This window comes from Condylura cristata, unplaced genomic scaffold (assembly GCF_000260355.1).
Source record: "Condylura cristata isolate star-nosed mole 26May11 unplaced genomic scaffold, ConCri1.0 scaffold00018, whole genome shotgun sequence".
Lineage (NCBI taxonomy): Eukaryota > Metazoa > Chordata > Mammalia > Eulipotyphla > Talpidae > Condylura > Condylura cristata.
Genome location: NW_004567119.1, coordinates 21,440,530 through 21,462,983, shown reverse-complemented (window position 1 = coordinate 21,462,983; position 22,454 = coordinate 21,440,530). Strand labels below are relative to the sequence as shown.

Genomic DNA, 22,454 nt, shown 5'->3' with positions numbered 1-22,454 from the left:
CGTGTCCTCCATAGCTCTTCCCTCCTGGCTTTCTGCCCAGCCTCTGCCGGACAAGGTAAAGCCCCTCTGGGAGGGCGCAGCAGTAGGAAGAGCCGGCTGAAGGCTGCTGTCCAGCCGCGAGGCCCTGCCAGCTCAGCAGGGGCAGTGTAACCCTGAAAGGGACTGGGACGTTGTGTTGATCCTCAGCAACAGCACAGTTGTGGACATTTTATTGAAAAAATAAAATTACAAAAATTCGGGTGAGACAAACCCAATGTTGTTGCTTTGAGGTCTCTGACTTGGGGGTGATAGTCTGTGGTAGAGCATTTATATGAGTCCTGGTTTCCCAGGGAAGCTACAGGACTGGGGTCAGTGGGGCTCTTCCCTGCATTTGACGTAAGGAAGTGGGCTAAGCTAACTCGTGCGAGAAGGCTGGAGCAGCAGAGCTCCTGGGCCTCTGAGAAAGATGTCTTTGGAAGTGGGGCACCAGGAAGGGTCATGTGGAGGTAGATGGCGATCCTGACCACAAGCCAGGATGAGCGCGCAAATGCACCAACAGAGGCCGTGGCCTGCAAGCTCGCTTGGGCCCAGGCCAGGATGGGCTCTGGATGGCTTTTGGAAGAAGGCCCCAGAGGTTCTCGCCACGCCTTACCTTCTCTTGGGTTCTTGCTATGAGTGGGGAGGTGTCAGCTTGCTTGGGGGTCTGGCGACTGGCTGGTTGCTTCCAACGGGCTGTGTGCAGCGCTGAACCGTTGCTCTCCCAGCCCACCTGTGGCTGTACTCCTCCCAGGGGCGGCCTTTGGCTGGCCAAAGTCTAAGCCTAAGCTTGAAAGGGGCAGAGGTAACAGGCTGACTTGGATCCCAGGAGCCTCCTTAGAGGGGAGCGAGTCAGTCATCAGCCACGATGGAGAGGGCTCTGAGCTCGCTCAGTTTGGCTTCATTCTCCCGTTCCCGCTGCTCATCCAGGTGGCCAGGCTGGTCAAGCTGCTGGGTCAGGTCTCCGAAGATCTTATGCATTTCCGAGTAGTATACGACCTGGAGATGTGGAGGCGAGAGGAGGTTGGCGGGTGCTGGCTCCCAGCCCCCTCAGCACTGCACCCCTGGGCACAGGACAGGCAGATAGGCAGGCAGAGGGCCAGTCTGGAGGCCCACATGCTGCTCTTACTGTAATCAAAGCATGTGGGGCCAGTCCATTTTTCCCCGGCCTTCCTCCCCTCAGCCTGTGTTTAAATTGCGCGAGGACCCAAGCAAGAGTGAAGCCACAGCCTGAAGGCCTCCAGGAACGTCCACTGCCCCAGTGGCAGCAGTCAGGAGGGAGGGAGCAGCAGTTCTTCAGTGGTCTGGGTTCTTCCAAGCTTTCCAGGCAGCTGAGAGGGAAGGGGAGTCCAGTGTGGTGGCAGTGGGAGGGCTCTTGATGGGTCTGAGGGGTTGCAGGGGAGCTATCTCAAAGGGAATCTGGAGGGCATGACAGGCTCCCAAGGCCCAAACAGCCTGTCTCAAAAGAAAGGTGAGAAAGGCGACATTTTCCCAGCCCTCTGTTCCTTCTCAATTCATCTCTGAATCTGTCTGAGGGGCGCAGGCTGGCTCATTTTCATAGTTCTGTCTACAGAGGGGTCTATGGGAAAGGACAAAAATTTGGGTTAGCTGGGCTCTGGGCCTCAGCAGATCTGGGACAGGCTTTTCCAGGAGGACTGGGGCACTGTCTGCTCCAGTCGCTACTTCATGAGCAAATAAAGTGTTTCACTGCTGTTCAAACACCCCTGAGTTTGATCACCTCAAACTCCAAGTCCTCTTAGGGCAAGAAGAACCGCTACTCTAGAAACCCTGGTGAGGCCCAGCCCAACGGGGTGGCTTAGCTCTGTGGTGGAGGAAGTGTCTTCTCTACCCCCTCAGCTGGGATTCCACTGGGGCGGTAAGTCAAGGTTTCCACATACTGTTGTCACCTCGAGGGGCGGGGCCTGGCTAGTGCTGGAAGAGGGGGAGGCGCAATGTGCCGAGTCACTAGGAACCGAGTCACCAGGAATGCTTTCTCCAGTGACTAATGGCGGCGGCAGCCACATAGTGGGAGGCTGGCCCTGAGGCGGCAGTAAACAAGCCCGGCTCCCCGGAGCCTGTTTACGGGGCATCCTGCTCCAACCTGGGTATGCTGCAGGCCAGGCATCCTGGAGCTTCCTGGAGCTTCATGAACATCAGATTGGAGAGGGCAGAGAAGCCAGCATGGCTGGGGGGGTGATGGTGGGGAGGGGCATTTCAGCAGCAATGGTGGTAGTCTCCTAAACTCAGGGTGAAGCTGCCGGAAGGAAGCCCTTACCTCCAGGGCGATGCTCGGGGGGGACAAATGTGGAAATTCCCCACTTGCTTGTGCACATAAACTCTCTGCTTCATTTTCCCTGGTGACCAGGGACAGGGTCACCAGAAAGTTCCAGTTCCAACATCAATCTTGCTCAGGATTCTGCTACCTGGATTTTGGTGTTCTCCAGGGTGGGACCCGCTTTTCCCCATGATGGACTGCAGAGAATGACAATGTCCACTGGAGGGCGCCAGATACCCAGGCCAAGGACAGAAGTGCCCTGGTGGTCTACAAATGGCCACCCCTTAACCCTGGTTACCTGGAGGGTAAGGTGGGAAAGTAGGGTACTGAACACCTGCAGTCAGGGTCCCTGTGGAGAAGATCTGTTGGCTTTGGAACTGCAACCCCTTTTTCACAAAAGGGGAAAAAGACTCTGCTAGACATTTGCATAAAGGGGAATGGCAGAAATGACACCTGATTACATATTCTGTGCCTACCTCTTGGGTGGCGGAGACTCAGGATCTTGGCCTATGTGCGACCCTCCAGTTGCCCGACCCCTGTGCTGTGCCCAGCTAACACCCACACAGGGACCCAGAGGGGGGCTTCCCCAGTGTTTTGGTGCCCTCCAAGGGTTGCTCAAATTTCAGAACCGGTATCTCCTGCTGAAAGATGAGGGCTATGGGCATGGAGGGGATAAGGTCCCTCAAGGGCCACTAGCCCTGGTCTCCTGAGCATGCAGGGCGGACAACCTGCCCATCAGTGCGGCGCTGAGGGCAGCCTGTGTCTTTGGGCTGCTGGTGGTAGCACGTAAAGGGGCAGGTTGAGGTCAGAACTGTAACAGCAAGGAGCCTCCCCCAGCCTTGTGCAGGCATCAGCCTAGTGCAACGTAGGGACCCGAGCAGAAACTCCAGCAAACAGAGTGGGCCCTCAGGCCTGTGGACAAAGGTGGATGGGTGCTGGGACAAAGGCCTTTGTCAGGGTGGTATGGACCGGGTGGGCAGTGAGACTATCTCTGCAGAGAGTGGCTGGGTCATCCTTCCAGGTGGTGTAAGTCATGCTCCACGACTGTCTCCTAGGGGAAAGGGCATTGGGGGTCTGAGGTGCTGGGGGTGCCTTACCTGTGCTCGGATCAGAGACTCAAAGCTGGGCTGGAAGTAGTCGAGCCGGCTGTTGTAGAACCGTGGCATCTCATCCAGGAGCTGCTTGTTCTTGGCCTCAAAGTCATCCCGCACAGGTCGAAGTTCTTCTCGGGCCTGGGGAACAAGAGCCTGGGTGTGAGAGTGCCCACTGGCTTGGCAGGTGCCCCGGCTGCAGCCTTGATGGAGGTGTGTGGAAGGGTTCAGGGCCTCTGGTATCTCTGGGTGGTTCCCAGGTGAAGGAGCAACATGTCCCTGTGACCACTAGGCCCACTGTTCCCTCACGGCCCCCTTCGCCATGGTACCTGGTGGAGTTTGGCCAGCACTGGCCCTGTCTTCTCCTTCTCTTCATACTTCTCCACCTTGGCCTGCAGTCTCCTGTAGTCCTGCAAGACCTGCTCTCGCCGCTTAACCGCCATGTTGAGGCTGGGAAAGATGCTGCCGAACCTGTGGGACACAGCCTGGTGGGATTCTGGTGGCTGTGGGCACTGCAGGCTGGCAGCCTGCCACCCATGCAGAAATACGAGCTGAGTGCCCCCGCTGTGGTAGTCCCTGCACTACAGCTTGGGGATGGATGTCATTGTGAGTGAGCAGATGGGGCTGAATCTTGGGGTAAGGTCTGGGGAAGGGTCCTGCACTGACCTGAGGACATCAGGAATGCACAATACCACCTGCCCTGTCACTCAAGCCTGTGCCTCACCGGAGAGCTAAGTGGTGTGGTGGGGCTGAGGCCTCCTGGAAAGCTATCTGGGCGACATGTTCGTTTTTAAAAAATGAAAATGAGGCAGACAGATGATATGACCTATTCAGGGTCACAGCGAGGTAGTGACAGTCCAGGAAAGCGCCTACCCACCAACTCATGCCTCTGCCAGTGGGTGACGAACAGCCTGACGGCACTGGTGTTGCATCTGGCTCCCACACTGCGATGACCAAGCCAGATGTCTGAGGAGTGGCCTCTTTCTACCCCACTGTGAGGACAAGCACCCCAGGGAAAGGCGCAAGAGCAGCCCTAGCAAGGACCTGTTGCCGGGAGGGGAGGGGCCAGGCCACTGCATCTAAGGCCACAGGTAGCCCTGCTCACGCCCCAGGCAGGAGGTGGGGTTTTCCTTAACTAACATGACTCATGGAGGAGGTGGCAAAGCAGGCCTGAAGGCTGGTTCTCTGGTATCAAGTGCAGAGCCTGTGGGGAGGTGCCTGTGGCTCCAGCCAGGAGCCTGAAGTCAGGCGCAGCCTGAGGAGAGGGAGGCGCTCCTCCCGGGGACCCAGTGCCCTTCCTGGCGCTCAGAGCCCGCAGAGCGTGTTGGCGCCCAGCACCATCGGGTGCTCTGCAGAGCGGCTTCCTCGTCTGCCTTTCACAGGAACATGACCATGAATTTGGCAATTCAGTGCACACGGCAGAGTAACGCATACTTTTTGTCAGAGAACATAAATTTGACGGAAGCACTAAGAGCTCCAAACAAAGCAAGATTCACGCAGCAGATTTTGATGAGACAAAGGGCTGAGAAAGGCTCCTGAAACAAGTTCTGCCCACCGACTGGGTGCCCCGGCGGGCTCACGGCCTAGCTGCCTGAGAATGTCAGCGCGCACCCCGGCGCAGACACAGCGTGTCGGTGTGGGTGGGCTGATGTGGCGGGCAGAAGGCGTGGACATACTGGGTGTGGTGCAGCCTGGGCCACCTCAGGACAAAGGGTCGACGCCGAGGAAGGGTCTGACACAGGGGAGCGGCTGCTCCCTGCTCTTGCTGGGGACAGTCACTCTGATGGGGCCTTGGCGGCCTCACGAGCCACGGGCAGGTTCGTGGCTGGGGTGGCAGGTGCAGTGGGGCCTGAGAAGCTGCTACACTGCCACCCTCTCTCTCCCCCTGGGCTGGACAGGACACTGGCAGCGGCCTTGATTCATAACGTGAACTAGAGGCAGCCTGCTGCCAGGTCACTCACTCTGCGGGCCTCTGGCGGCTGCCACAGGAACGACTGGCAGCACAAGGCCTCAGCAGGACTGTTTCCTTGCTCTTGTCACCTTTCCCTTCCTTATGCCGAACTCTTCTCTTCAGGAGAGAGGCCCCCAAATGAATGAAGCAGTGGGCAGAAGTTCGCCCTATGGTGGTAAGATGGGGCTCTCACCCCGCTGGTCAGTGAGGTGTGACCCCGGTGAGACCACGCCTTGGCTGGTCCTCAGAAGCCCCTCTCTCCTCAGTCACCAGCCAGGTCAGAGTCGGGTATGCCAAGAAGACTGGCTAAATGCAGGGCTGGGGCCAGGCTGCAGGAAACAGAAGCCCAACCCCTGGGCCAAGTCCCGAGTAGATAGTGAGGCAGAGTGCGGGAGTCCTCACTGCAGATCTCTATCAGTGCACAAGGGTGGGCAACTGTCTAGAGGATGCTCTCTTCAGCCTCATGGAAGCAAGACCACCCATCTTGTGTGTGGAGAGCTAGGCCTGGCTGCTGTTAGAGCCTCAAGAAATTCCATTTCTCCCTAAGGCAACCTCTGCCTCTCATGGCAGCACCCCTCAGTTAAGCCAAGAGGAATGGCTCAGCTGGCCAAGTCTGCTGTAGATGGCACAGAGGCCATCCCCAGCCGGCAGCTGGGCCCCGGCTCAGGGCTCTATGAGGAAGGGGCAGTTTCCCACACCACAGCGGGGAAACTAAGGCCAGGCAGGGAAGGTCACATGGTGTATTCCGAGATGGCTGAGGAGACCAGCACTCTAGTCCCTGTTTCTGGGTTCCTGCCCCAAGGCCCCAGTTCCCCATTTTCTACTCAGAGCAACAGAATGAACTTGCCAGCTCCACATGGCTTGTGGTGTCAACACCGTGGTGCCAAGGAGGAGGGAAAGCAAGACTCCACCTTCAGGTCAAGAGAAGCGCAGGCCGTCCTCAGAGTCCTGCACCTCCCAGACATGCCCCTGGAGCCCTACATCTGATGGGGGGGTGGGGGGGCGGGCTCTCCCCTTGCGGGATGATGTCTACACTTCTACGGGGCAGACGGCTACCAGGGGACAAGGCTGGCAAGCCCACGCCTCTCAGTTCAGTTCCCTGCTTCATGGTGGCACCTAATTAGCAGCGAGTGGAACAGGGACACGGCGCCAGGGTGAAGGCCTGACACTGCCCTCCACACAGAACTCAACCTGCCCAACTCAGCCCACCTGCCCCTAAGCACCAAGTGCCATTCTAGGAGCTGGTTTCAGTTCACCCCTTCCACACACGGGGAACAGACTCAGTCATGGGGGACCTGGCCAAGGTCACAGCCGGGTGTGGCAGGCTGGGATGCCCTTCCAGCACTTTTCCCACCAGCACTTTCCCCACTTCATGGCACTGTACCTCCTGGGCAGTCTCTATACTTGAGAATGCCCTCGTGGCCTGTGTGCCGGACTGCACTGCGGCTGTCCTTAAAGGAGGGAGAACAGGGCGAGGCCTCCACCAGGCACCTGATGAAACTGTTTCTCACCAGTGCCAAGGTTCAACAGCAGACTGCCTCCCCTGGGTAAGCGTGGGGTGAAGAGGCAGTGAGAGGGAGGAGGGAGAGCGAAGCCGGCTGGGAGGTGGGCTGGGAGCAGCCGGCCCTGGTGGGGAATGCCTGCCATTCCTCAATCTGTGCCCACACAGCCGGGATCTTCCACCCACCAGGAAAGGGAAATTGAAAGCATCCCCATCCGACCATGTGAACACGGCCCAGAGATGGGGGGATTAGAGGCCAAGCCCTCTGGGGAAGGCTGGGGGCGGCAGGGTGGCCATGTGGAGATGTTCTCCATCAGAGGACAGGAAAGCTGCAGTTTCCTGTTTCCGGTGCTGGGGTCCCTGGGAGCTTCTCTCCTGGCAAGAGGCGGCCACAGGCAGTGCCGGTTTCAAGCGGCCAGAGATCACACGTCGGCCGAGGGACCCAGGCAGCCGGCTGGGGAGCCAGGGGGCTCACGCAGAGGTCAGCGGATCTGTTGCGGAGATGGCGCCGCCCCCTCTGCCACTCACCCACCTTCCTGGCAGGTGGTGGGCTGCTAGGGTGGTGGGAAGCAGCCGGGATCTCTCTCCATTTGGCTCTATAAGCCAGGCATCAGATTTCAAGGCCGCCTCGGTTGGTTGTGAAACTGAGACTCAGAGGAGTCAGTCCCCCAGTTCTCAGAGATGGTGTCCCCTGCTGAGCTCTGCCAGCCCCAGCAGTGGGTGTCCATGGCAGCCTCCCAACAGTCCCTGGGACCCCTTTAAGGAGGGTCAGCTCTGCTCACGGCCCTTTCCACCCAGCTCAGAACCAACACTCCCCCACACCCCCCACCCCAAGCAACGGCCGTGTTGTCTGATCCACCCTCCTGGGCCACCAAACTCAACACCAGCTCATGTGACCCTGAGGGTTGAGCAGTTGGAGGCGGCAGGGGCCCAGGGAAAGACTGGGGTGTGCCACACCAACTGCCTGGCCATGCTGTGTCTCCTGACAGGCCAGCTTAGAAAGAGCTTTCTCCAGCCCCACCCTGGGACCCAAACAGGAACAAGAGCGCACCAGCCCCAACACCAGGGTTGCAGGATCAAAACCTGCTCCCTTCATCTCCCTCCGGGCCCTGATCCAGGCCTAAAGGTAATTAAGCAGAGCCTCATTACCCTGGCCTGAGGAGGCAACTGCCAGGGACCACCGCGGAAGAGGTAATAAAGTGCAGCTGCGGGCTGGGGCGGGAGCCTTTCTAGGCCACAGCCTGCTTGGGAGAGGCTGGGGAAGAAGATGAAGTGATCTGGAAGCTTCAAGGCAATGCTGCTGTCTGTCCCCGGGGCCCACCCCCTTTGGGGACACAGGGAATAGGCCTGTCTGATCACAGACCAGAGCCTGCCTGCCAGAAGATGAGTCTCAAAGAAGAATTTCTGACCCTGATAGGCCAAGAGTTAGGAAGCTTCTGGCGGGACCCCGCTGCTGCACCCTCCCCATGTGTGGCCTCCCCCACATTTCAAAAGCTGAGTGCTGCAGGCAGCTGCTCTCCCAATCCGGATGAGAGATGAAAGGCCTAGCTCATCTCCGCTGAGGGCTGGCCAAGATCTCTGCTAGCTCACTTTAGCGAGCCCTGGCCGCACTGCCTCTCAATCAGGAACAAAGGCAAAGTGGTGCAGGGAGCAGGGTCAGCACAGGCAGGGGCCGCAGGCCTGTGGGCACTGAGCACGCCTGGGTGGCTAGGTCCTCTGGAGGGGCCAGGAGCCTGGGGCTACAGCTGGAGTGCCCGCTGGGCTTGCTGCCAGCCCCTGCGCTCTGGGTCAGGTCGCCAGAGATGCTATTCAGGCCCCAAGCTCTCTTGGCAATAAGTGTCCTCCCCAGTTGACCTTTACTCACTTTTTCAAAGGTTCAATCACGGTCTTTTGGATCTGGTTCACCTGTCAAAAGAAAAACCCCATGGCATCAAAAACTGGAAGGAACTCAAACTCTCCCTAACAGAGGCGGCTCCAAGTTCCTGGGGAGAGAAAGGAGACCCTGAGAGTCACAGGCCGAAGGAGGGGGCAGGCAGGGGTGTGGGGTTCCCCTGATGTGGCTCGAGTGGGGCAGAGATGATGAGCAGCCAGTGCCTGCCAAGACTGACAGTGGCTGTGCTCGGCGAGGAGGGCCGTGGGCCTCTGGGAGGACGCAGGGCTGGCCTGAGTCGCCCTCAGGACACGTGTGTACGACGCGGCTCACAGTAACCACAGAAGTAACCACCTGTGCCAAAGCCGAGTGGCCAGGGACACAGGCCTCAAAGGCTGAGGGAACCAGGGTGGTGACTGAGCCTGCTACGGACTCCATGTCGGTGCCTCACCCAGACAGAAGCCACGAGAAGGGGAAACCAAGGTCGCAGTCACCTTCTCCTGGTTGAAGGCGTCCATCCTCTTCATGGCTGTGTCCAGAGCTGTCACCATGTTCAGAAAGTCCTGGTCTTGCTCGCAGAGGGGGTTAGAGAGTAAGTCCAAGGAGATCTTCACCGCAGATTTGGACATGGCTGTAAGAAGTCAAAGCTCAGGGGATGTGCCGACCTCAAGATCTCGCGCCCAGGACTCCCTGTACCCCCGGCTGGGGGCCGACACCCAGATGACCCCCACTTGTGGCCTCAGGGTTAGCCCCCACTGCGCAGTATTCTCCACTGCCCACTGAAGGTTGTTCTGGGTCATTCTTTTGAGTAGCTTTACCTGTTGTGATGATTTAATCTCCCAAACTCTGGGTTCTACCAGAATCATGTGGGTGGGAAGCTGTAAGAAATGCAGACTTCTAGCTCAAAAGATTTTAAGTCAGTAAATTTGGTACCCAGGAATATGCATTGGAAGGAAAAAAGCTCCAGATGGTTCAGCTGTGCAGTTGGGTCTGAAACTGCTTCCGGGCAAGAGTGCACAGCAATGCCTGTGGGCTCGGTGGACTTACTGGAAAGGGCTAGAGTCAAGATTTCCAACTCTGGGCCGAATCCTGGCCTTATTGGTTTCTACTGCCACTCCTCAACACTGACGTTAATGCTAGAGAGTGAGTGTGGCTGGTCCAATAAACTTTTATTGATATCACTGCTAAGGTAAGAAATTGTATTTCTGAAACTTACATCACATGGTACCAATGCCACCTCAACAAAATGAAAGTATCTTAGTCTAGTAAAGGAAAAAACAAAAGCAACCTTGATTGACAAGTCAAGGCCAGATTTGGCGTGGTGAGGCAAGCTTGGCAATTCCTGGTTTCAAGGATCTATAGTGGTAAAAAGATATTCAAAACTTGTTTTCCCTGAGACTGGTGTAGACACGATCTAGCAAGCATGGCCCGTCTCTCTGTCCCTCTAGAATTCTGTTTGCAAACAGAGACCTGGAAATGGTATACAAGACCCAAGAAGTCCACCGCTCTGAGCAGGTGTGCACCCTGCCTCTGCCAGGGTTCCAGGCATCCATTTCTTACTTGGAGCTCAAACAACCCAGGAGATCTCTGGGGCAGATATATTTTGGTTCCATTCTAGAGGAGACTAGTGAGGTTCAGAAGAGTTTGGAACTCTGCCCAGGTCAGACCGCTGCAAGTGTCGGTCCAGACTAGATGCGGCCCTGCTCTCCTGGTGGTCTGGTTTGGAGACAGCAGTGGGCAGGCCCCAAGGGGCTCTGACGGGGCGACTGCCGCCTTCTGCAGTCTCCTTGGTATGTTTCCAAGCCTGTTCCACCAATGGGGGCTGGAAGTTAAAGGGCTGCTCGGAGGCACGATGCAAACCAACGGGCAGCTTTGGCTGGCTTGGTCCCATACAAGTTTTCGGGTCTCCATTATTTGCAAAGTTCTAGCAGGGCAGGAAGAAAGGTTGGAGAAGGGCCAGGCTCGCTCTGTAGCTTCCACGCCCATTTCAGAGTCCCAGGGGGAAAAGTTTGGGAAAGTCTTTCTTACAATTTATGGGATGGAACCTAAGAGGAGACCGATTGCTTAGACCACTGTTACTGTGGAAACAAGTGGAGAAAGGGAGAAAAGGCTGCAATTAAACCAGGACACACTAATGAGCAGCAAGGTTTCTTGATTTCAGGCGCTAAACATGAAAAACTACCTTAGAGTCTGTGAAAGAAGGCCCAGCTCCCAGCCAGTTAGACGCGGCCTTGCCTTCCACGGTAAGGAGCGAGGCGCCACGAACCAGCTGCTCCCAGCCCGCACGAGGCAGGGCTGCCTCTCAGCTTTGCGTGGGAGACAAAGCCAGGGCCCCGCCACACCCCCGCTGGTCAGCAAGCCAGCAAAGAAGCCCACAGGGCACGGTGGCCGGAGTGCTGTCCCGAAGCTCCTCGAGGGCGCCTATGGGACGAGGCTGGAAATGTGAACTTCCTAGAAAGAGGGAAACAATGGAGGAAAAATCCTCTTTAAGACCTGTGAAGTGACTCTGTAGGCTCAAGAACAAACATCGTGTGCAGCTTGACTGGACTAGGAAATGGTCACAGACAGCTAGAAGAAAATAAGAATGGGAACAAAGCTGGAGACATTTCTGAGAAATTTCTTCTATTCCTTTTTTTTTGGTATTTGAAGGAAAAAGCCTGCAAAGTCAGGGGCTAGGCAGGGTGGATACTTCCACCCCAATTTGTCTTTTCTTTCTAAAGCCTTCACATCTCATGCCAGGCTTTCTTTTTGGACCCACATGAAGTCAGCTCACAGCGTGCACTCCTCAAGCAATTAGCCCCGGAGCACCAGGGGCCTTGACCCTCCAAGCAGCCCCAGGTGGGCACAGCAGGGTGCTGTGGTCTCCCTCTGCCCTGGGCCAGCTGAGGAATGAGGGGCCAGCCGTTCAGCGCCCACCTGCCCTTCCTCTGATCCCTCGGCCGCAGGAGGTAGGCCTCAGCAGACCACAGCCACCTGTGGTGGGCTGCAGCCAGCCCGTGGACCAGGGCATGGTGACTGGCGAAGTGGCAAGTAACCCTGCGCCAGTGACACCTATTGGGCACTCCCTGGGTGCACTTGCTGCACATGGTCCTGGTGTGGCCACAGAGGCGGAGGGTGCACCTACCCAAGTCCGCGTCAGCGCTCTTCTTCATGTCCTTCTGCAGCCTTCTGGTTTGCTCTTCCAACCTGCAAGGGAGGGTGCAGACCTGGGTACCTGGCATCCTCAAGTTGCTTTTATCTTCCCAGCTCCCCAACTTAAGCCCAACCTGGTGCCCTAGGACGCCTGGTGGGAGGATAAGGCACCTTCACCCCTGACTGAAGGGCCGCCGTGGGTGCTACAGGAGGCCGAGGACCCATGAGCTGTGAGCTTAGGACTGGCCTACAGTCACACATCTGGGGAGAGTTCCCGGCTGGCAGTAGCCTGAGCTCTCCAGGGCTCCCCTCCCAGGCTGCCAGTGGGCAGGCAGCAGTCGTGCTCAGAGGGGCGGTGAGCAAACCACAGGGACAGGAGGCCAAGAGGCCCTGCCTGCTTGACCTGCCCTGTCTCATGCTTTGGGGGGTTTGACACTCACTGCTGCAGTTTTCCATACTCCCTTTCAAAGTCTCTCTCCACCTGTAATGAAAAAGATAACTCAATCGTTGGAGAAATGACACCACTTCGGAAAAAATCTGCCATCCTTCTGTAACTCTCTCCATGCCCTCCCCTGACCATGGAAAACACTTTCGAGTTCATACAAGCAGCAGCGGGTCATTACGACACATATCCCTGTTCCCCAAAGTAGTGAAGCATCTGATTTAGGGTGAAAGACTCCTGGATGGACCAGTCTGGGAAGTCCCAGTGCTTTTCCCTGATCGTAGGGAGCGAGGTACTGTGCTGGCCCTCTTCTCCGCTCCCCTGCGCCGCAGGAAAGGCAGGTGCTCAGAACGTAACTGAAGCCCACCCAGCGAGGCGGCAGGGCACAGAGGATGGTGGAATTGGAGTTTGGTACTAGCTCTGGCACCCAGCAGCTCCAAGGTCAGGCCAGACTGCTCCCTCACAGCCCTGGTTTCTTTACAGGTCCCACTGGCCTGCTGGGTCAAGGTGCATACAGAAAGATCACCTATCTGTGCTCTGGGATGTACCAAACATAAATACTGTTACCACCGACTCGGGCAAGGCTCTCTAAATTCCTGCTTGGTCATCAGATTTCCCCAGTGCCAGCGATATTTAAGTGGAGGGGTGTTAAGTCATGCCCTCAATTCTGGAGCAATGAACGGAGTCACTTGCTCTTCAGGTGCCTGAATGTGCTCATCTGTACAGAGGGCCTGGCAGTGGTCCCTTGGGGTTGTGCCTGTGAAGCGGTCGTGTCTGAAAGGCTCCAGGCCTCTTGCTGCAGTTCAGGATCCTTGGTCAGAGCAGTTCGTGTCCTGGGGGCTCGGGGCCTCTGAGAAGGGACCCCATAACACTCTGGGAAGACTCAGTGTGCTTCTGTGAACCCCCTACCTGGAAGGGGAAGTCACAGCCCTCACTGTACTGAGGTCACCAGACAGTGGCTCCATCACCTGTCAGGGTCACACAAGTGTGGGCGGAATAGCTGGGCTTTGATGTAGGTGCCTGGCTCTTAGGCCCGTACTCTAAACAGTCAGTCCACCAAAAAGGGAAAAAAGGAATCTGCTGATGAATTAACACCATGATCTAGCTGCCCTCTGGCCCTATCCTGAGACGTCTGCCAGCAAACCCAACTCTCACTCTTGCTACTGGGTGAAGGTCACGGAGTGCAGACCTGCAGAAATCGTCAGAATTCCACCATTTACAACCACACCCTTCCAGCACCAGTGCCCCTGAGAATACCTTTCTGAAGCCCCCGGGGCCTCCATCTCCATGTGTGGACTTAGGCATACTCAGCACAATCAGAAAATGGCAGAACCCAGGACAATTATGTCACACATGAGGTGAACATGTATCCACCCCCTCTCCATATGGTGTAGGTCCAGACGCAGGCTAGTTAGTGGCAAAGCGAGGCTAGAATCTGGAACCCTGGGTTGGCTCTCCCACCTTTTTAGAAAAACTATATTTGCTCATACTACAAGTATTTATCAAACACCCGTTAAGTGCAGCACATTCTGCCAGACTCCAGGGGCGTGAGGAGACCGGAACAGCAGACACAGCCCTCCCGTCATGTTCGCGTGGGGTGATCCCACCACTGCGAACTGGAAAGCCCTGGGCAGCGCAGCAAGGGGCAGGGAGCCTGCTGACCACGCTCCTCCGGGCTGCCTCCCTGCGGGGAGAAGCCTTGCCTTCCCCACTGAACTGTAAAACTGAGAGGCAGGAGCACACTGAACTTGACTTTCTGCTCTTCTAGGTCTGCTCTTTTCTCCATTCAGGAGTCCGGTCTTTTCCTCATCACTTCTTTATGGCCCCTCAAAGGTGTTCTTAAGAAAATATTCAGAATTCACGCCCACTAAAGTGTGAATATAAAGTGATGAAAGTTTAAAGCATTAGCTGTCCCGGAGGATTTGCGGCTGCACAGGAATCAAAGTCTTAGCTGAGGGACTGCAAAGCTTCTGTTGCCACTGGAGGTGGGCGCTTGCTTTCAGAGCCAAAGGACCTTGCCCGGGCCCTTCAAAGTCTGCACTGAAGTGTTAATCTAGTCCATTCTCCAACGGTGCCAGGGAGGACAGTGGAGTAGAGGGATGAGCACAGACAGATGAGACAAACTGACACCTGCTGAGGAGCCTTAAAAATATCACCTAACATTTCTGAGCCTCCGTTTCTTTCCTAGTGAACAGGCTTAATTGCATTTGTCTTCCCCCATGTAAACTGCAGGCACTGACAATGAAGTCGAGGTAACAGTATCAGCCTCCTTGGCTTGCATGGAGGATTACGGAATCGTCAAAGCAGAGTGTGACATAAGGTGCCTGGCCTGGGCGGTTATTTCCTGGTTCTTCTCCCACCCTGGGGTGTGGATTGGTCTCGAAACCTGACAAAGTCCAGCAGCCATGGCAGCTGCCAGCTCGGAGAATCCTGACTCTGGCTGCGCTGGGCGCTCTATGCTGGGGATGCACTGGCGCCCTGCACTGGACACGTCATATACCTTTTTGACTTCATTAGAGGTGACGGCTCAGCAGAGTCTTCACATATTAAAGTATTTACTTCCAAAAAGACAAGATTAGAATGAAGAAGGCCTTGGGTGGAGTCCAGCTTTGCTGAAGATTAAGTACACACACAGAAGGAGCTCTGGAGGGGAGGGAGAGGGCCCTCCGAACCACTGGAGCCACAGCTCTGCCTGGCCGTCGGCACCTCTTGTGCAACCCCCGTGCACGGCTGTGCGTGGGATGTCAGCAAACACCTGGGCTCCCTGGCTGGGGACTGCTTGGACTTGCACGGAGAGGACTGCAGGTTTCTAACTGAGCTGGATCACTCAGCTTGATGAGCTACCCGGGGTCTCACACTGGGAGTGACAGGGAGGGGAGCCACCATCCTTTTACACCACCCCGGGCCACCAACAGCCTAAGAGAATTTTGTGAACCTTTCAGCTCCTGCTTCTGGCAGCCAGGTACAGGTTGCTTCTATAGCTCCCGAGCAATGTCTCCTCCACTGGGGAAGATCCAGGGGGGTCACTGCCAGGATCTGAGCCCCTCAAATGACAGCTAAGGGAATAAAGAGACACAGGAGTCTCATTCCCAGGCATATCCATTCTGAGGGCAAGAGCCAAAAAGAGAAGATCTGAACATCTTTGAACGCTTGATACCTTTGCCAAAAAGGCAACTGGCCCCCAGTCAGCAAAGCAAGTGTAAACACATGTGCATGACCATCAGAGGGGCAGGGCAGGCTGGGTCAGGCGGGCGAGGTCAGCAAAGGGGGACTCAAGCACTTGGTGGGACTGGGGGAGCGGGAGGCGACGAGCAGCATAAGTGGGGAGTTTTTGTTCTGTTTCAGTCCCAATGGTCAGCCCTGCAGAGAACACACCATACCGGCCGAAGCCTTGACAATAATGGAATCCGCATTAATAACCTGGGCACAGGGCGGGCAAAGACACAATGCTCTCTTTGTCTCTGGCAGATGGGTGCCTTGAGCCAAAACCTCCTGAAACTCCCTGAAGATAACATGAGCATTTCTTCCCATGACAGGCAGCCATGACTTCCAGTAACCTAGGCAGACACATCTGCTTCCCTCTCTGAAGGTGCCCAGGCAAGAAGAGCAGAGTGCGTCACCCTAGTTTTGGGGCAGCTGCTGGAGAAGCTGAGACAACTGCACAGCCCTGGCCTGTTTTGGGGGCCAGAGGAGGCTTGCAGGGGGGGAAGGAAGAGGCTCTGAAGTGGCAGGCTCTTGCTGCACACACTTCAGAGCCTCTGGGGAGTTGAGAAAGCAAGTAATTCTATTCCAAGCTGTAACTTGGCTTGACTCCTTATGAGAGATCAAAGGCCTCGCCTGCTATCTCATTGTGCTACGGAACCCAGCTGCGTGGGACAGGCTGAGTTCTTAGTGGTTTATAAAGAGAGTCCAATCAACTCTCTTCCTGCAGTGTAGTTAATATTTACCGAGGGCTCACTATCCATCAGACATTGTGCTAAGTGCTTCGTACATACTACCTCTTGGAAGGCTCACAAGACATCAGTGGCATAGCTACTGGCATCACCCTCACTTCACAAAAGAAAAACTAAGCCTCAGAGAGGGTAAACAAGGCCAGAGAGCACACCTGGCAGTGCCAGGATGGGAATCCAGTAGGGAGCTCCCCAAATCCAGCTTCTTATTCACCGCCTGCTGCTTGGTCCATCAGGGTTGTTGAGGCCACGCGTCAAAGGAGACGGCTGTGCAGAAGGGATGGGTTGGGGCCCCAGAGAACCCCAACAGGCACCGAGGGTTTTCTCAGCTTGTGCATTTGCCCATCCTCTGGGCACCCTCAGGCTAGCCACCCCCCGATGAGAAGACTCAGGGTCTCCCCATCAACAAGGGCTGGCAACACTGGTGGAGACTGCATTCGAGACTATACTTTCCTGCAGAGAACTGGCCGTTCTGATAAAGAATGGGGCTTGTAGGGGTTTCTTTTTGTTTTGTTTTGTTTGGTAGTGAGTGTTGGGAATAGAAGACCCCTCTTGTCTAACCTTATTAAACCCTGGAGACTCAAGGCCGACTTTCCTGCTTCCTGTGCCCGCTAGAGTTCACACATGTACACCCAGATTCTCTTCAGATTCATGCGGATGCACAGTGTTTGCATGGGAGGTATACCCTGAGTCTCTCCAGGGCCTGCCTTGCTTGAAATGGGGAAGGCTCCTCTAGTGGGCCCATTTCCTCCAAGGGACCTGACCTGAGATTCCCAAAGATAGAGCCATTGGGCAGACAAGCGCCAGACTTCCCGCCCAAACGAAGCAGAGTCTCGCCTGAGGTTCTGAGACCTGAGCTGAGGAGGGCTGAGGCTTTGATGCCAAGGAGAACCACCAGGGCTGGGATGACAAGGGCCTCCGCTAGGCTGACGATGCTGCACTTCTGGAGGCCTCACAGTGAGCAAGGGACTGTGCCACTGTGTCTCCCAAGTTAAGACAACAGTCTCACGCAGATGGAGAGGTAGGGCCTCAAGAGGTCATTCTTTAGTAGAGTCTGATCAGCTTGGGGCAGCTTCATAGTCGGTATAAGATGGCATAAAGCACAGGAAAGAGAACTGAGCAGAGGTACAGACTTGTGCTCTAATCCCAAATCTGTGGGTGTGAGGTTTTTATAGCCTGAGAAAGTCACTACAACTCCATGGGTCTTGGTTTCCGCATCTGGGACAACCAGGAGGTTGGAGTAGATGATGTCTAAAAGCGTCCAGCAATAACTTTCTAAGAATCTATGACTCTCTTCCTTCCCACTCTGGACATACAAGAGAGATTAAAGGCTGCGGGCTCACAAGTGGGGTGGAGAAGGATTGATTATCCTTCCCGCCCAAGTTACTCTGGGTGGAGACAAAGGAACCTGGGTGTCGGGAGAGGCCTTCTGGTCCTTTCTGCAGCTAAGGGTGTTGGAGATAAAGGCCTGGGATATGTTGTTGGCAGGAGTCCTTGTTTTAGGCACCTTCACTGGGAAGTGCAGGCTCCAGAAACAGGCAGAGTATTCCTCTTCCCCTTGGAAGGCTGCCTCTCCTTTCCTACCTGCCCAAGGAGGGGCGATCCAGGCTGACTCGAGGGAGAAGCTCCAGGACAGGAGGCTCCTGCAAGCCCCTGCTGTGCAAGTCTTGAGGGCTACATGATGGAAAAGAGGGCACAGAGGCTGCCTCCGAGCTCCAGATGTGCTGATTCAAAGCTCTGCTTCTACGCTTTGAAGCCCATGTGAGACAGAACTGAGTGTCAGAAGGAAAGAATCAGTTACTCACTGTTTTGGAGACAATCTGTTTCTTGGGCTGCACAATCTTGAAAGGAATCCTGTAAGAGGAAGAGACAAAGAGGGATGTTAGAGGAATGGGGATGGATGCAACTGAGAAGACTTATGTTCGCCCCAGGAGAGTCAGGAAGAGTGGCACCAGCTCAGCCCTAGAGCTCAGGCCACGTGCCCTGCCCTGTGGGTCTAGGGCCACAGTAGCCAGGCCACGTTCCAGGAGTGTGTCCCTCCCATAGACAGTGTTGGGCGAGGCCCTGGGCAACACCTTCTGCTCAAGCGCCTTTTTTTTTTTTTTAAAGATTTATTTATTTGTGCATACAGAACTGGGGTACAGGCCAGAGGCTCAGGGGTGGTGAGAGGCTTCACCAGAGACAAGAGTGGGGAGCAGAACAGGCAGATCAAGGAAGTACACTGCTGAGGGGAGCAGCAGGCGGGTCAGGAGAGGTCTGCCACACCATGTGGTCACAGATGGGGCAGGCAGGGATCGAATTCATGAGGCAGTGGCTTTAGATTCTCAGTGCTGTGCTTTAACCCACTGCGCCACCAGGGAGGGCCCCAAGTGCCATTCTTACTGACAGCCCATTGTCAAAGTGCATCACCATAGTGAGGGCAGAAGGGAGCTATGCAGGATGGTGGGAGGAACCGTCACTGTAAACTTTGTGTCCCAAGCAGACATGCCAGGCTCACTGGAGAGCTAGCATCCTTGAGCTAGCATCCTGAAGAACACCATAAAAAACATTTGTTGTCAGTAATCGGTGCTTCACAGCTTCTCCATAGAGGGACAAATTGTGGATCTTGGGTGGCGGGGGAGAAACAAATTGTAGGGGTATTAAGGACAAGCCAGGCTGGGTTACTTCCTGGGAGAATTGCAAAATCTAAACATGGCAAACTGGGAGAAGGAACTGAAATCTTGCCCAAGCCTGCCTTGGACTTGCTAAGGAGCTCAGCACCGCAGTTCCCCACTTAGAAGTGGAAACCAGCCTGGCTTAACCGCAGGGAGATCATGGCTAGGAGTCGAGCCGGGCACCAACTGCCTCTGCCTCTGGCCAGCAGGCTGTCCTTAACTCCCTACTCTGAAATGTGGGGGCTAAACTACAGAAGCTTTCTTGAGACAGTGAAAATTCCATGGTTCCAGGGCTCCGAGGGAAAATTATGGCTGGGTTAGAAAGCAAGCTGTGCACCCCGACAGCAGTGAAAGATGGGCTTCTCCCCATCAGGTAGAAGTGATGTCAGCACCCTAGGGTCAAGGCAGAGAAGAGGGAGCAAGAGGAGGGCCCTGAGGGCACAGACCAAAGCAGCCACTCCCCCACTTCCCTTTGCGCTCCTGTGATTCTCCCAGCCCACCGGGGCTAGCTCCCAACCCTTCTCCCAGAGCCTGGTTTCTCTGGGTCCAAAGTGACCCACACTGTTGCTAAACCCAATGGTATAATTAACCACCGATAATAACCCCAGACGACGATCTGGTCGAGAGGATGGGCCAGCCTGAGTCATAGTGGTTTAAATTTAATTTCTGGAGGACATCCTGTTTATTGTTAACCCAGCCCCGTAATTTGGGAGCATTAACCCTTTCGGGGTTAGCTGATTCACGTGGCTTCTGTAAACAAATAATCTCTGGCTATATAATTACCAGGGGAAAGGTAAGCTATGGGGCTGAAAAGGAAAGGAGGAAATGAAGCTTCCAGTGCCCCTTGCAGACCCAGAGGGGAAAGTCTTGAGGGGAGAGGGGCTCCAGGGCCCTCCCTGGGTCCCCAGTTACTTTTCCTAAAATCAGGGATTGACACAATGGATTTAGTGAACAGTGGCCTCTGAGGACCACTTTGGTGACCATGCAAACAAGGTCCTGGTGCACTGGGAAAGGAAGCCTGCTGCTGCACAGAAAGCTCTCAGCAATCAGAAAACCTGGCTTCTGCCTTGGACTAGTTTTGTGATGTGAACAAACCATAACCTCTTCCGAGCTCCATTTCTTAGATGATAAAACAAAGGGGTTGGGATGGACGGTTCTTCAGCTTATCTAAAACTTGAATTTTTTTTTAAAGATTTATTTATTTATTCATACAGAACTGGGGTACAGGCCAGAGATGTGGAGGATGAGAGGATTCACCAGAGACAGAGTGGGGAGCAGAACAGGCAGATGGACAAAGTACACTGCTGAGGGGAGCAGCGGGCGGGCCAGGAGAGGTCTGCCGCGCCATGTGGTCACCTCCGGGGCAGGCAGGGATCGAACTCATGCTGAAGTGGTGTTAGCTTCTTAGTGCAGTGCTTAACCCGCTGCGCCACCAGGGAGGGCCAAACTTGAATTTTAAACCAAATCTCTTTCCAAGTGTGGGGCGAGTGGACTTCAAAACAATTCTAACTTGGACTCTAGTGCTGACTAGAAATTAGGAATGGAGATTCCATATTTGTGGTGCCACAGCCACTCTTAAAATCTTAATTTAGAACCACAGTATTTTTAGAACATCAAGTTACCATAGAAATTTTTCCAGTTCAACCCTCTCATTTCGTAGATGAGGAAGCAGACCTGGAATTCAGTGACTAGGCCAGGGTCATCCTGCTGGCTCACGACAGAAGCAGGAGTAAACAGTCAGGGCTCCTGACGTGTCTCCGATTCTTTTTCTTGGGCTCACAGCTTAATCCTCTTTTCACATGAATTTATAATGGTTGAAGGAACTAGGAAAAGTTGTCTAATCAGAATGCCCAGTCTTAAAATATTGGGATTTTAAAAAATATTGGAATTTAGAAGCAGTTCCTAATTCTTTCAGGGACTGGAAAGGAAAGAGGGCAGCAGCTCCGGGAGGGGGCGGGCAGAGGGGTGCGTCTGCATGAGGGGGGGCGGCCTGTCTGCACAGAACAAGTCTGGGCTCTCAGCTTTCCACTGCAGCTATAACTTCATCTATTTTGATTATTTTCCAACTCACTTCTTCAAAAATCCTCTCTCCATCTGCTGGAACAATGCTTTTTTCTTAGACTTTCAATTTTAAGAGCATTAGATTTACAGAATTGTGGAGGTAGTACATAATTTCCCTATATCCACACCAGTTTCCCTTATTATTAGCAGGGCATATCAATATGATACTTTTGTTGTAACTAATGAACGAATATTGATGTATTAAGCCGACACTTCATTCAGATTTGCTTAGTCTTTCCCTAATGTCCTTTTTTTCAGCTCAGGGTCTCAGCCTGGCGAGCATATAACACTGACATTAAGTCTCCTTAGGTTCCTCTGAGCTGCCAGTTTCTCAACTTTGCTTCTGATGACCTCAATAGTTTTAAGGAAGCTAGTCAGGTATTCAATATTTCCTTCAATGGTCTGATATTGACTAGACTGGGCTATTGGGTTGTGGGAGGAAGAAATCAAGTGCCATTCTGAGTGCATCCTACTTAGGGTACTGGGCTATCAACATGACTGATAACTGGTGACGTTCATCTTCATCGCCTGCCTGAGATGTTTCCCAAGTGTCTTCACTGTAAAGGTAGTCTCTGTCTCCCCTTCTAGACTATACCCTTGGGAGGAAGTGATGAAGCATAGGCCTCAGATGAGAATAAGGAATTATACTCCATCTCTTTGAGGGCAGAATATCTGCAAAATTACTGTGAAATTCTTCTGATGGAGATTTGTTTATTCTTCCCCACTTATTTATTCATTCAATCATGCACATCCATACTTATATTATACTTTAGGTTATAAACCAGTATTATAACTGTTCTAGCTTTATTCTCTGGAGTTCTTTCAGTTGGCTCTGGTGTTCTTTTTTTCTTTGAAGATTATTTATTTATCTATTTATTTATTTATGCATGCATGCATACATACAGGAGCTGGGGTTGTAGGCCAGAGATACAGGGTGTTGAGAGGATTCAACAGAGACATAGTGGAGAGCAGAACAGGTGGACCTACTGAAACATAGGACTGAGGGGACCAGCAGGCAAGACAGGAGAGGTCTGCTGCAACATGGGGGTCAACTTCATGGTCAGGCATCTAACTGGTATGCAGTGGCTGCTGACAGCTTTACAGTGCTGTGATTTAATCCCTTATTTCACCAGGGAGGCCCAAACTCTGGTCTCCTTTTGACACCAGTGTATCTGTTTTATTACTTTATTACTACAAGGAAAAAAAATCAATCCCAGCTCTAGAATCGGTATATCAGCATTCAGTGTGCCTCTATAAAATGGTCTCTACTTTCCACCTTCTTTGTCATTTACCTAATCCAGCTACTTGATTTAGCTAAGTGCCTGTTCATTAATAGCAGCCCCCACCCCCATCTCAAGTCCAGATTCCTTATAACTTCTTGTCCTGAACATGGATATTTCAGAGTGCAAAAAAGTCAGTAACAGAGGTATCAGACAAAGGCTTAAAAACTTGGGCTGTCCAGGGCAACTGAGGCAATTTCCTCTCCTCCCAATACGGAATGTGTTCCCTTCT

At 54.2% G+C, this 22,454-nt stretch overlaps 1 protein-coding gene across 1 annotated transcript in view; it reads right to left on the bottom strand.

The window, feature by feature from the left end:
• Nucleotides 1-93: 93 nt before the first annotated feature.
• The window catches only part of BIN3 (bridging integrator 3), a 38,749-nt gene continuing 16,388 nt past the window's right edge, over nt 94-22,454 (bottom strand). Inside the window, exons 2-9 of the mRNA XM_004685401.2 lie at nt 18,033-18,081; nt 12,276-12,316; nt 11,828-11,889; nt 9,198-9,334; nt 8,698-8,738; nt 3,711-3,852; nt 3,388-3,522; nt 94-1,014 (exon numbers count right to left, since the gene is read on the bottom strand). Coding sequence (XP_004685458.1) covers nt 868-1,014; nt 3,388-3,522; nt 3,711-3,852; nt 8,698-8,738; nt 9,198-9,334; nt 11,828-11,889; nt 12,276-12,316; nt 18,033-18,081 — 754 coding nt within the window. The 3' untranslated portion in view covers nt 94-867. The remainder of the gene's footprint in view (nt 1,015-3,387; nt 3,523-3,710; nt 3,853-8,697; nt 8,739-9,197; nt 9,335-11,827; nt 11,890-12,275; nt 12,317-18,032; nt 18,082-22,454) is intronic.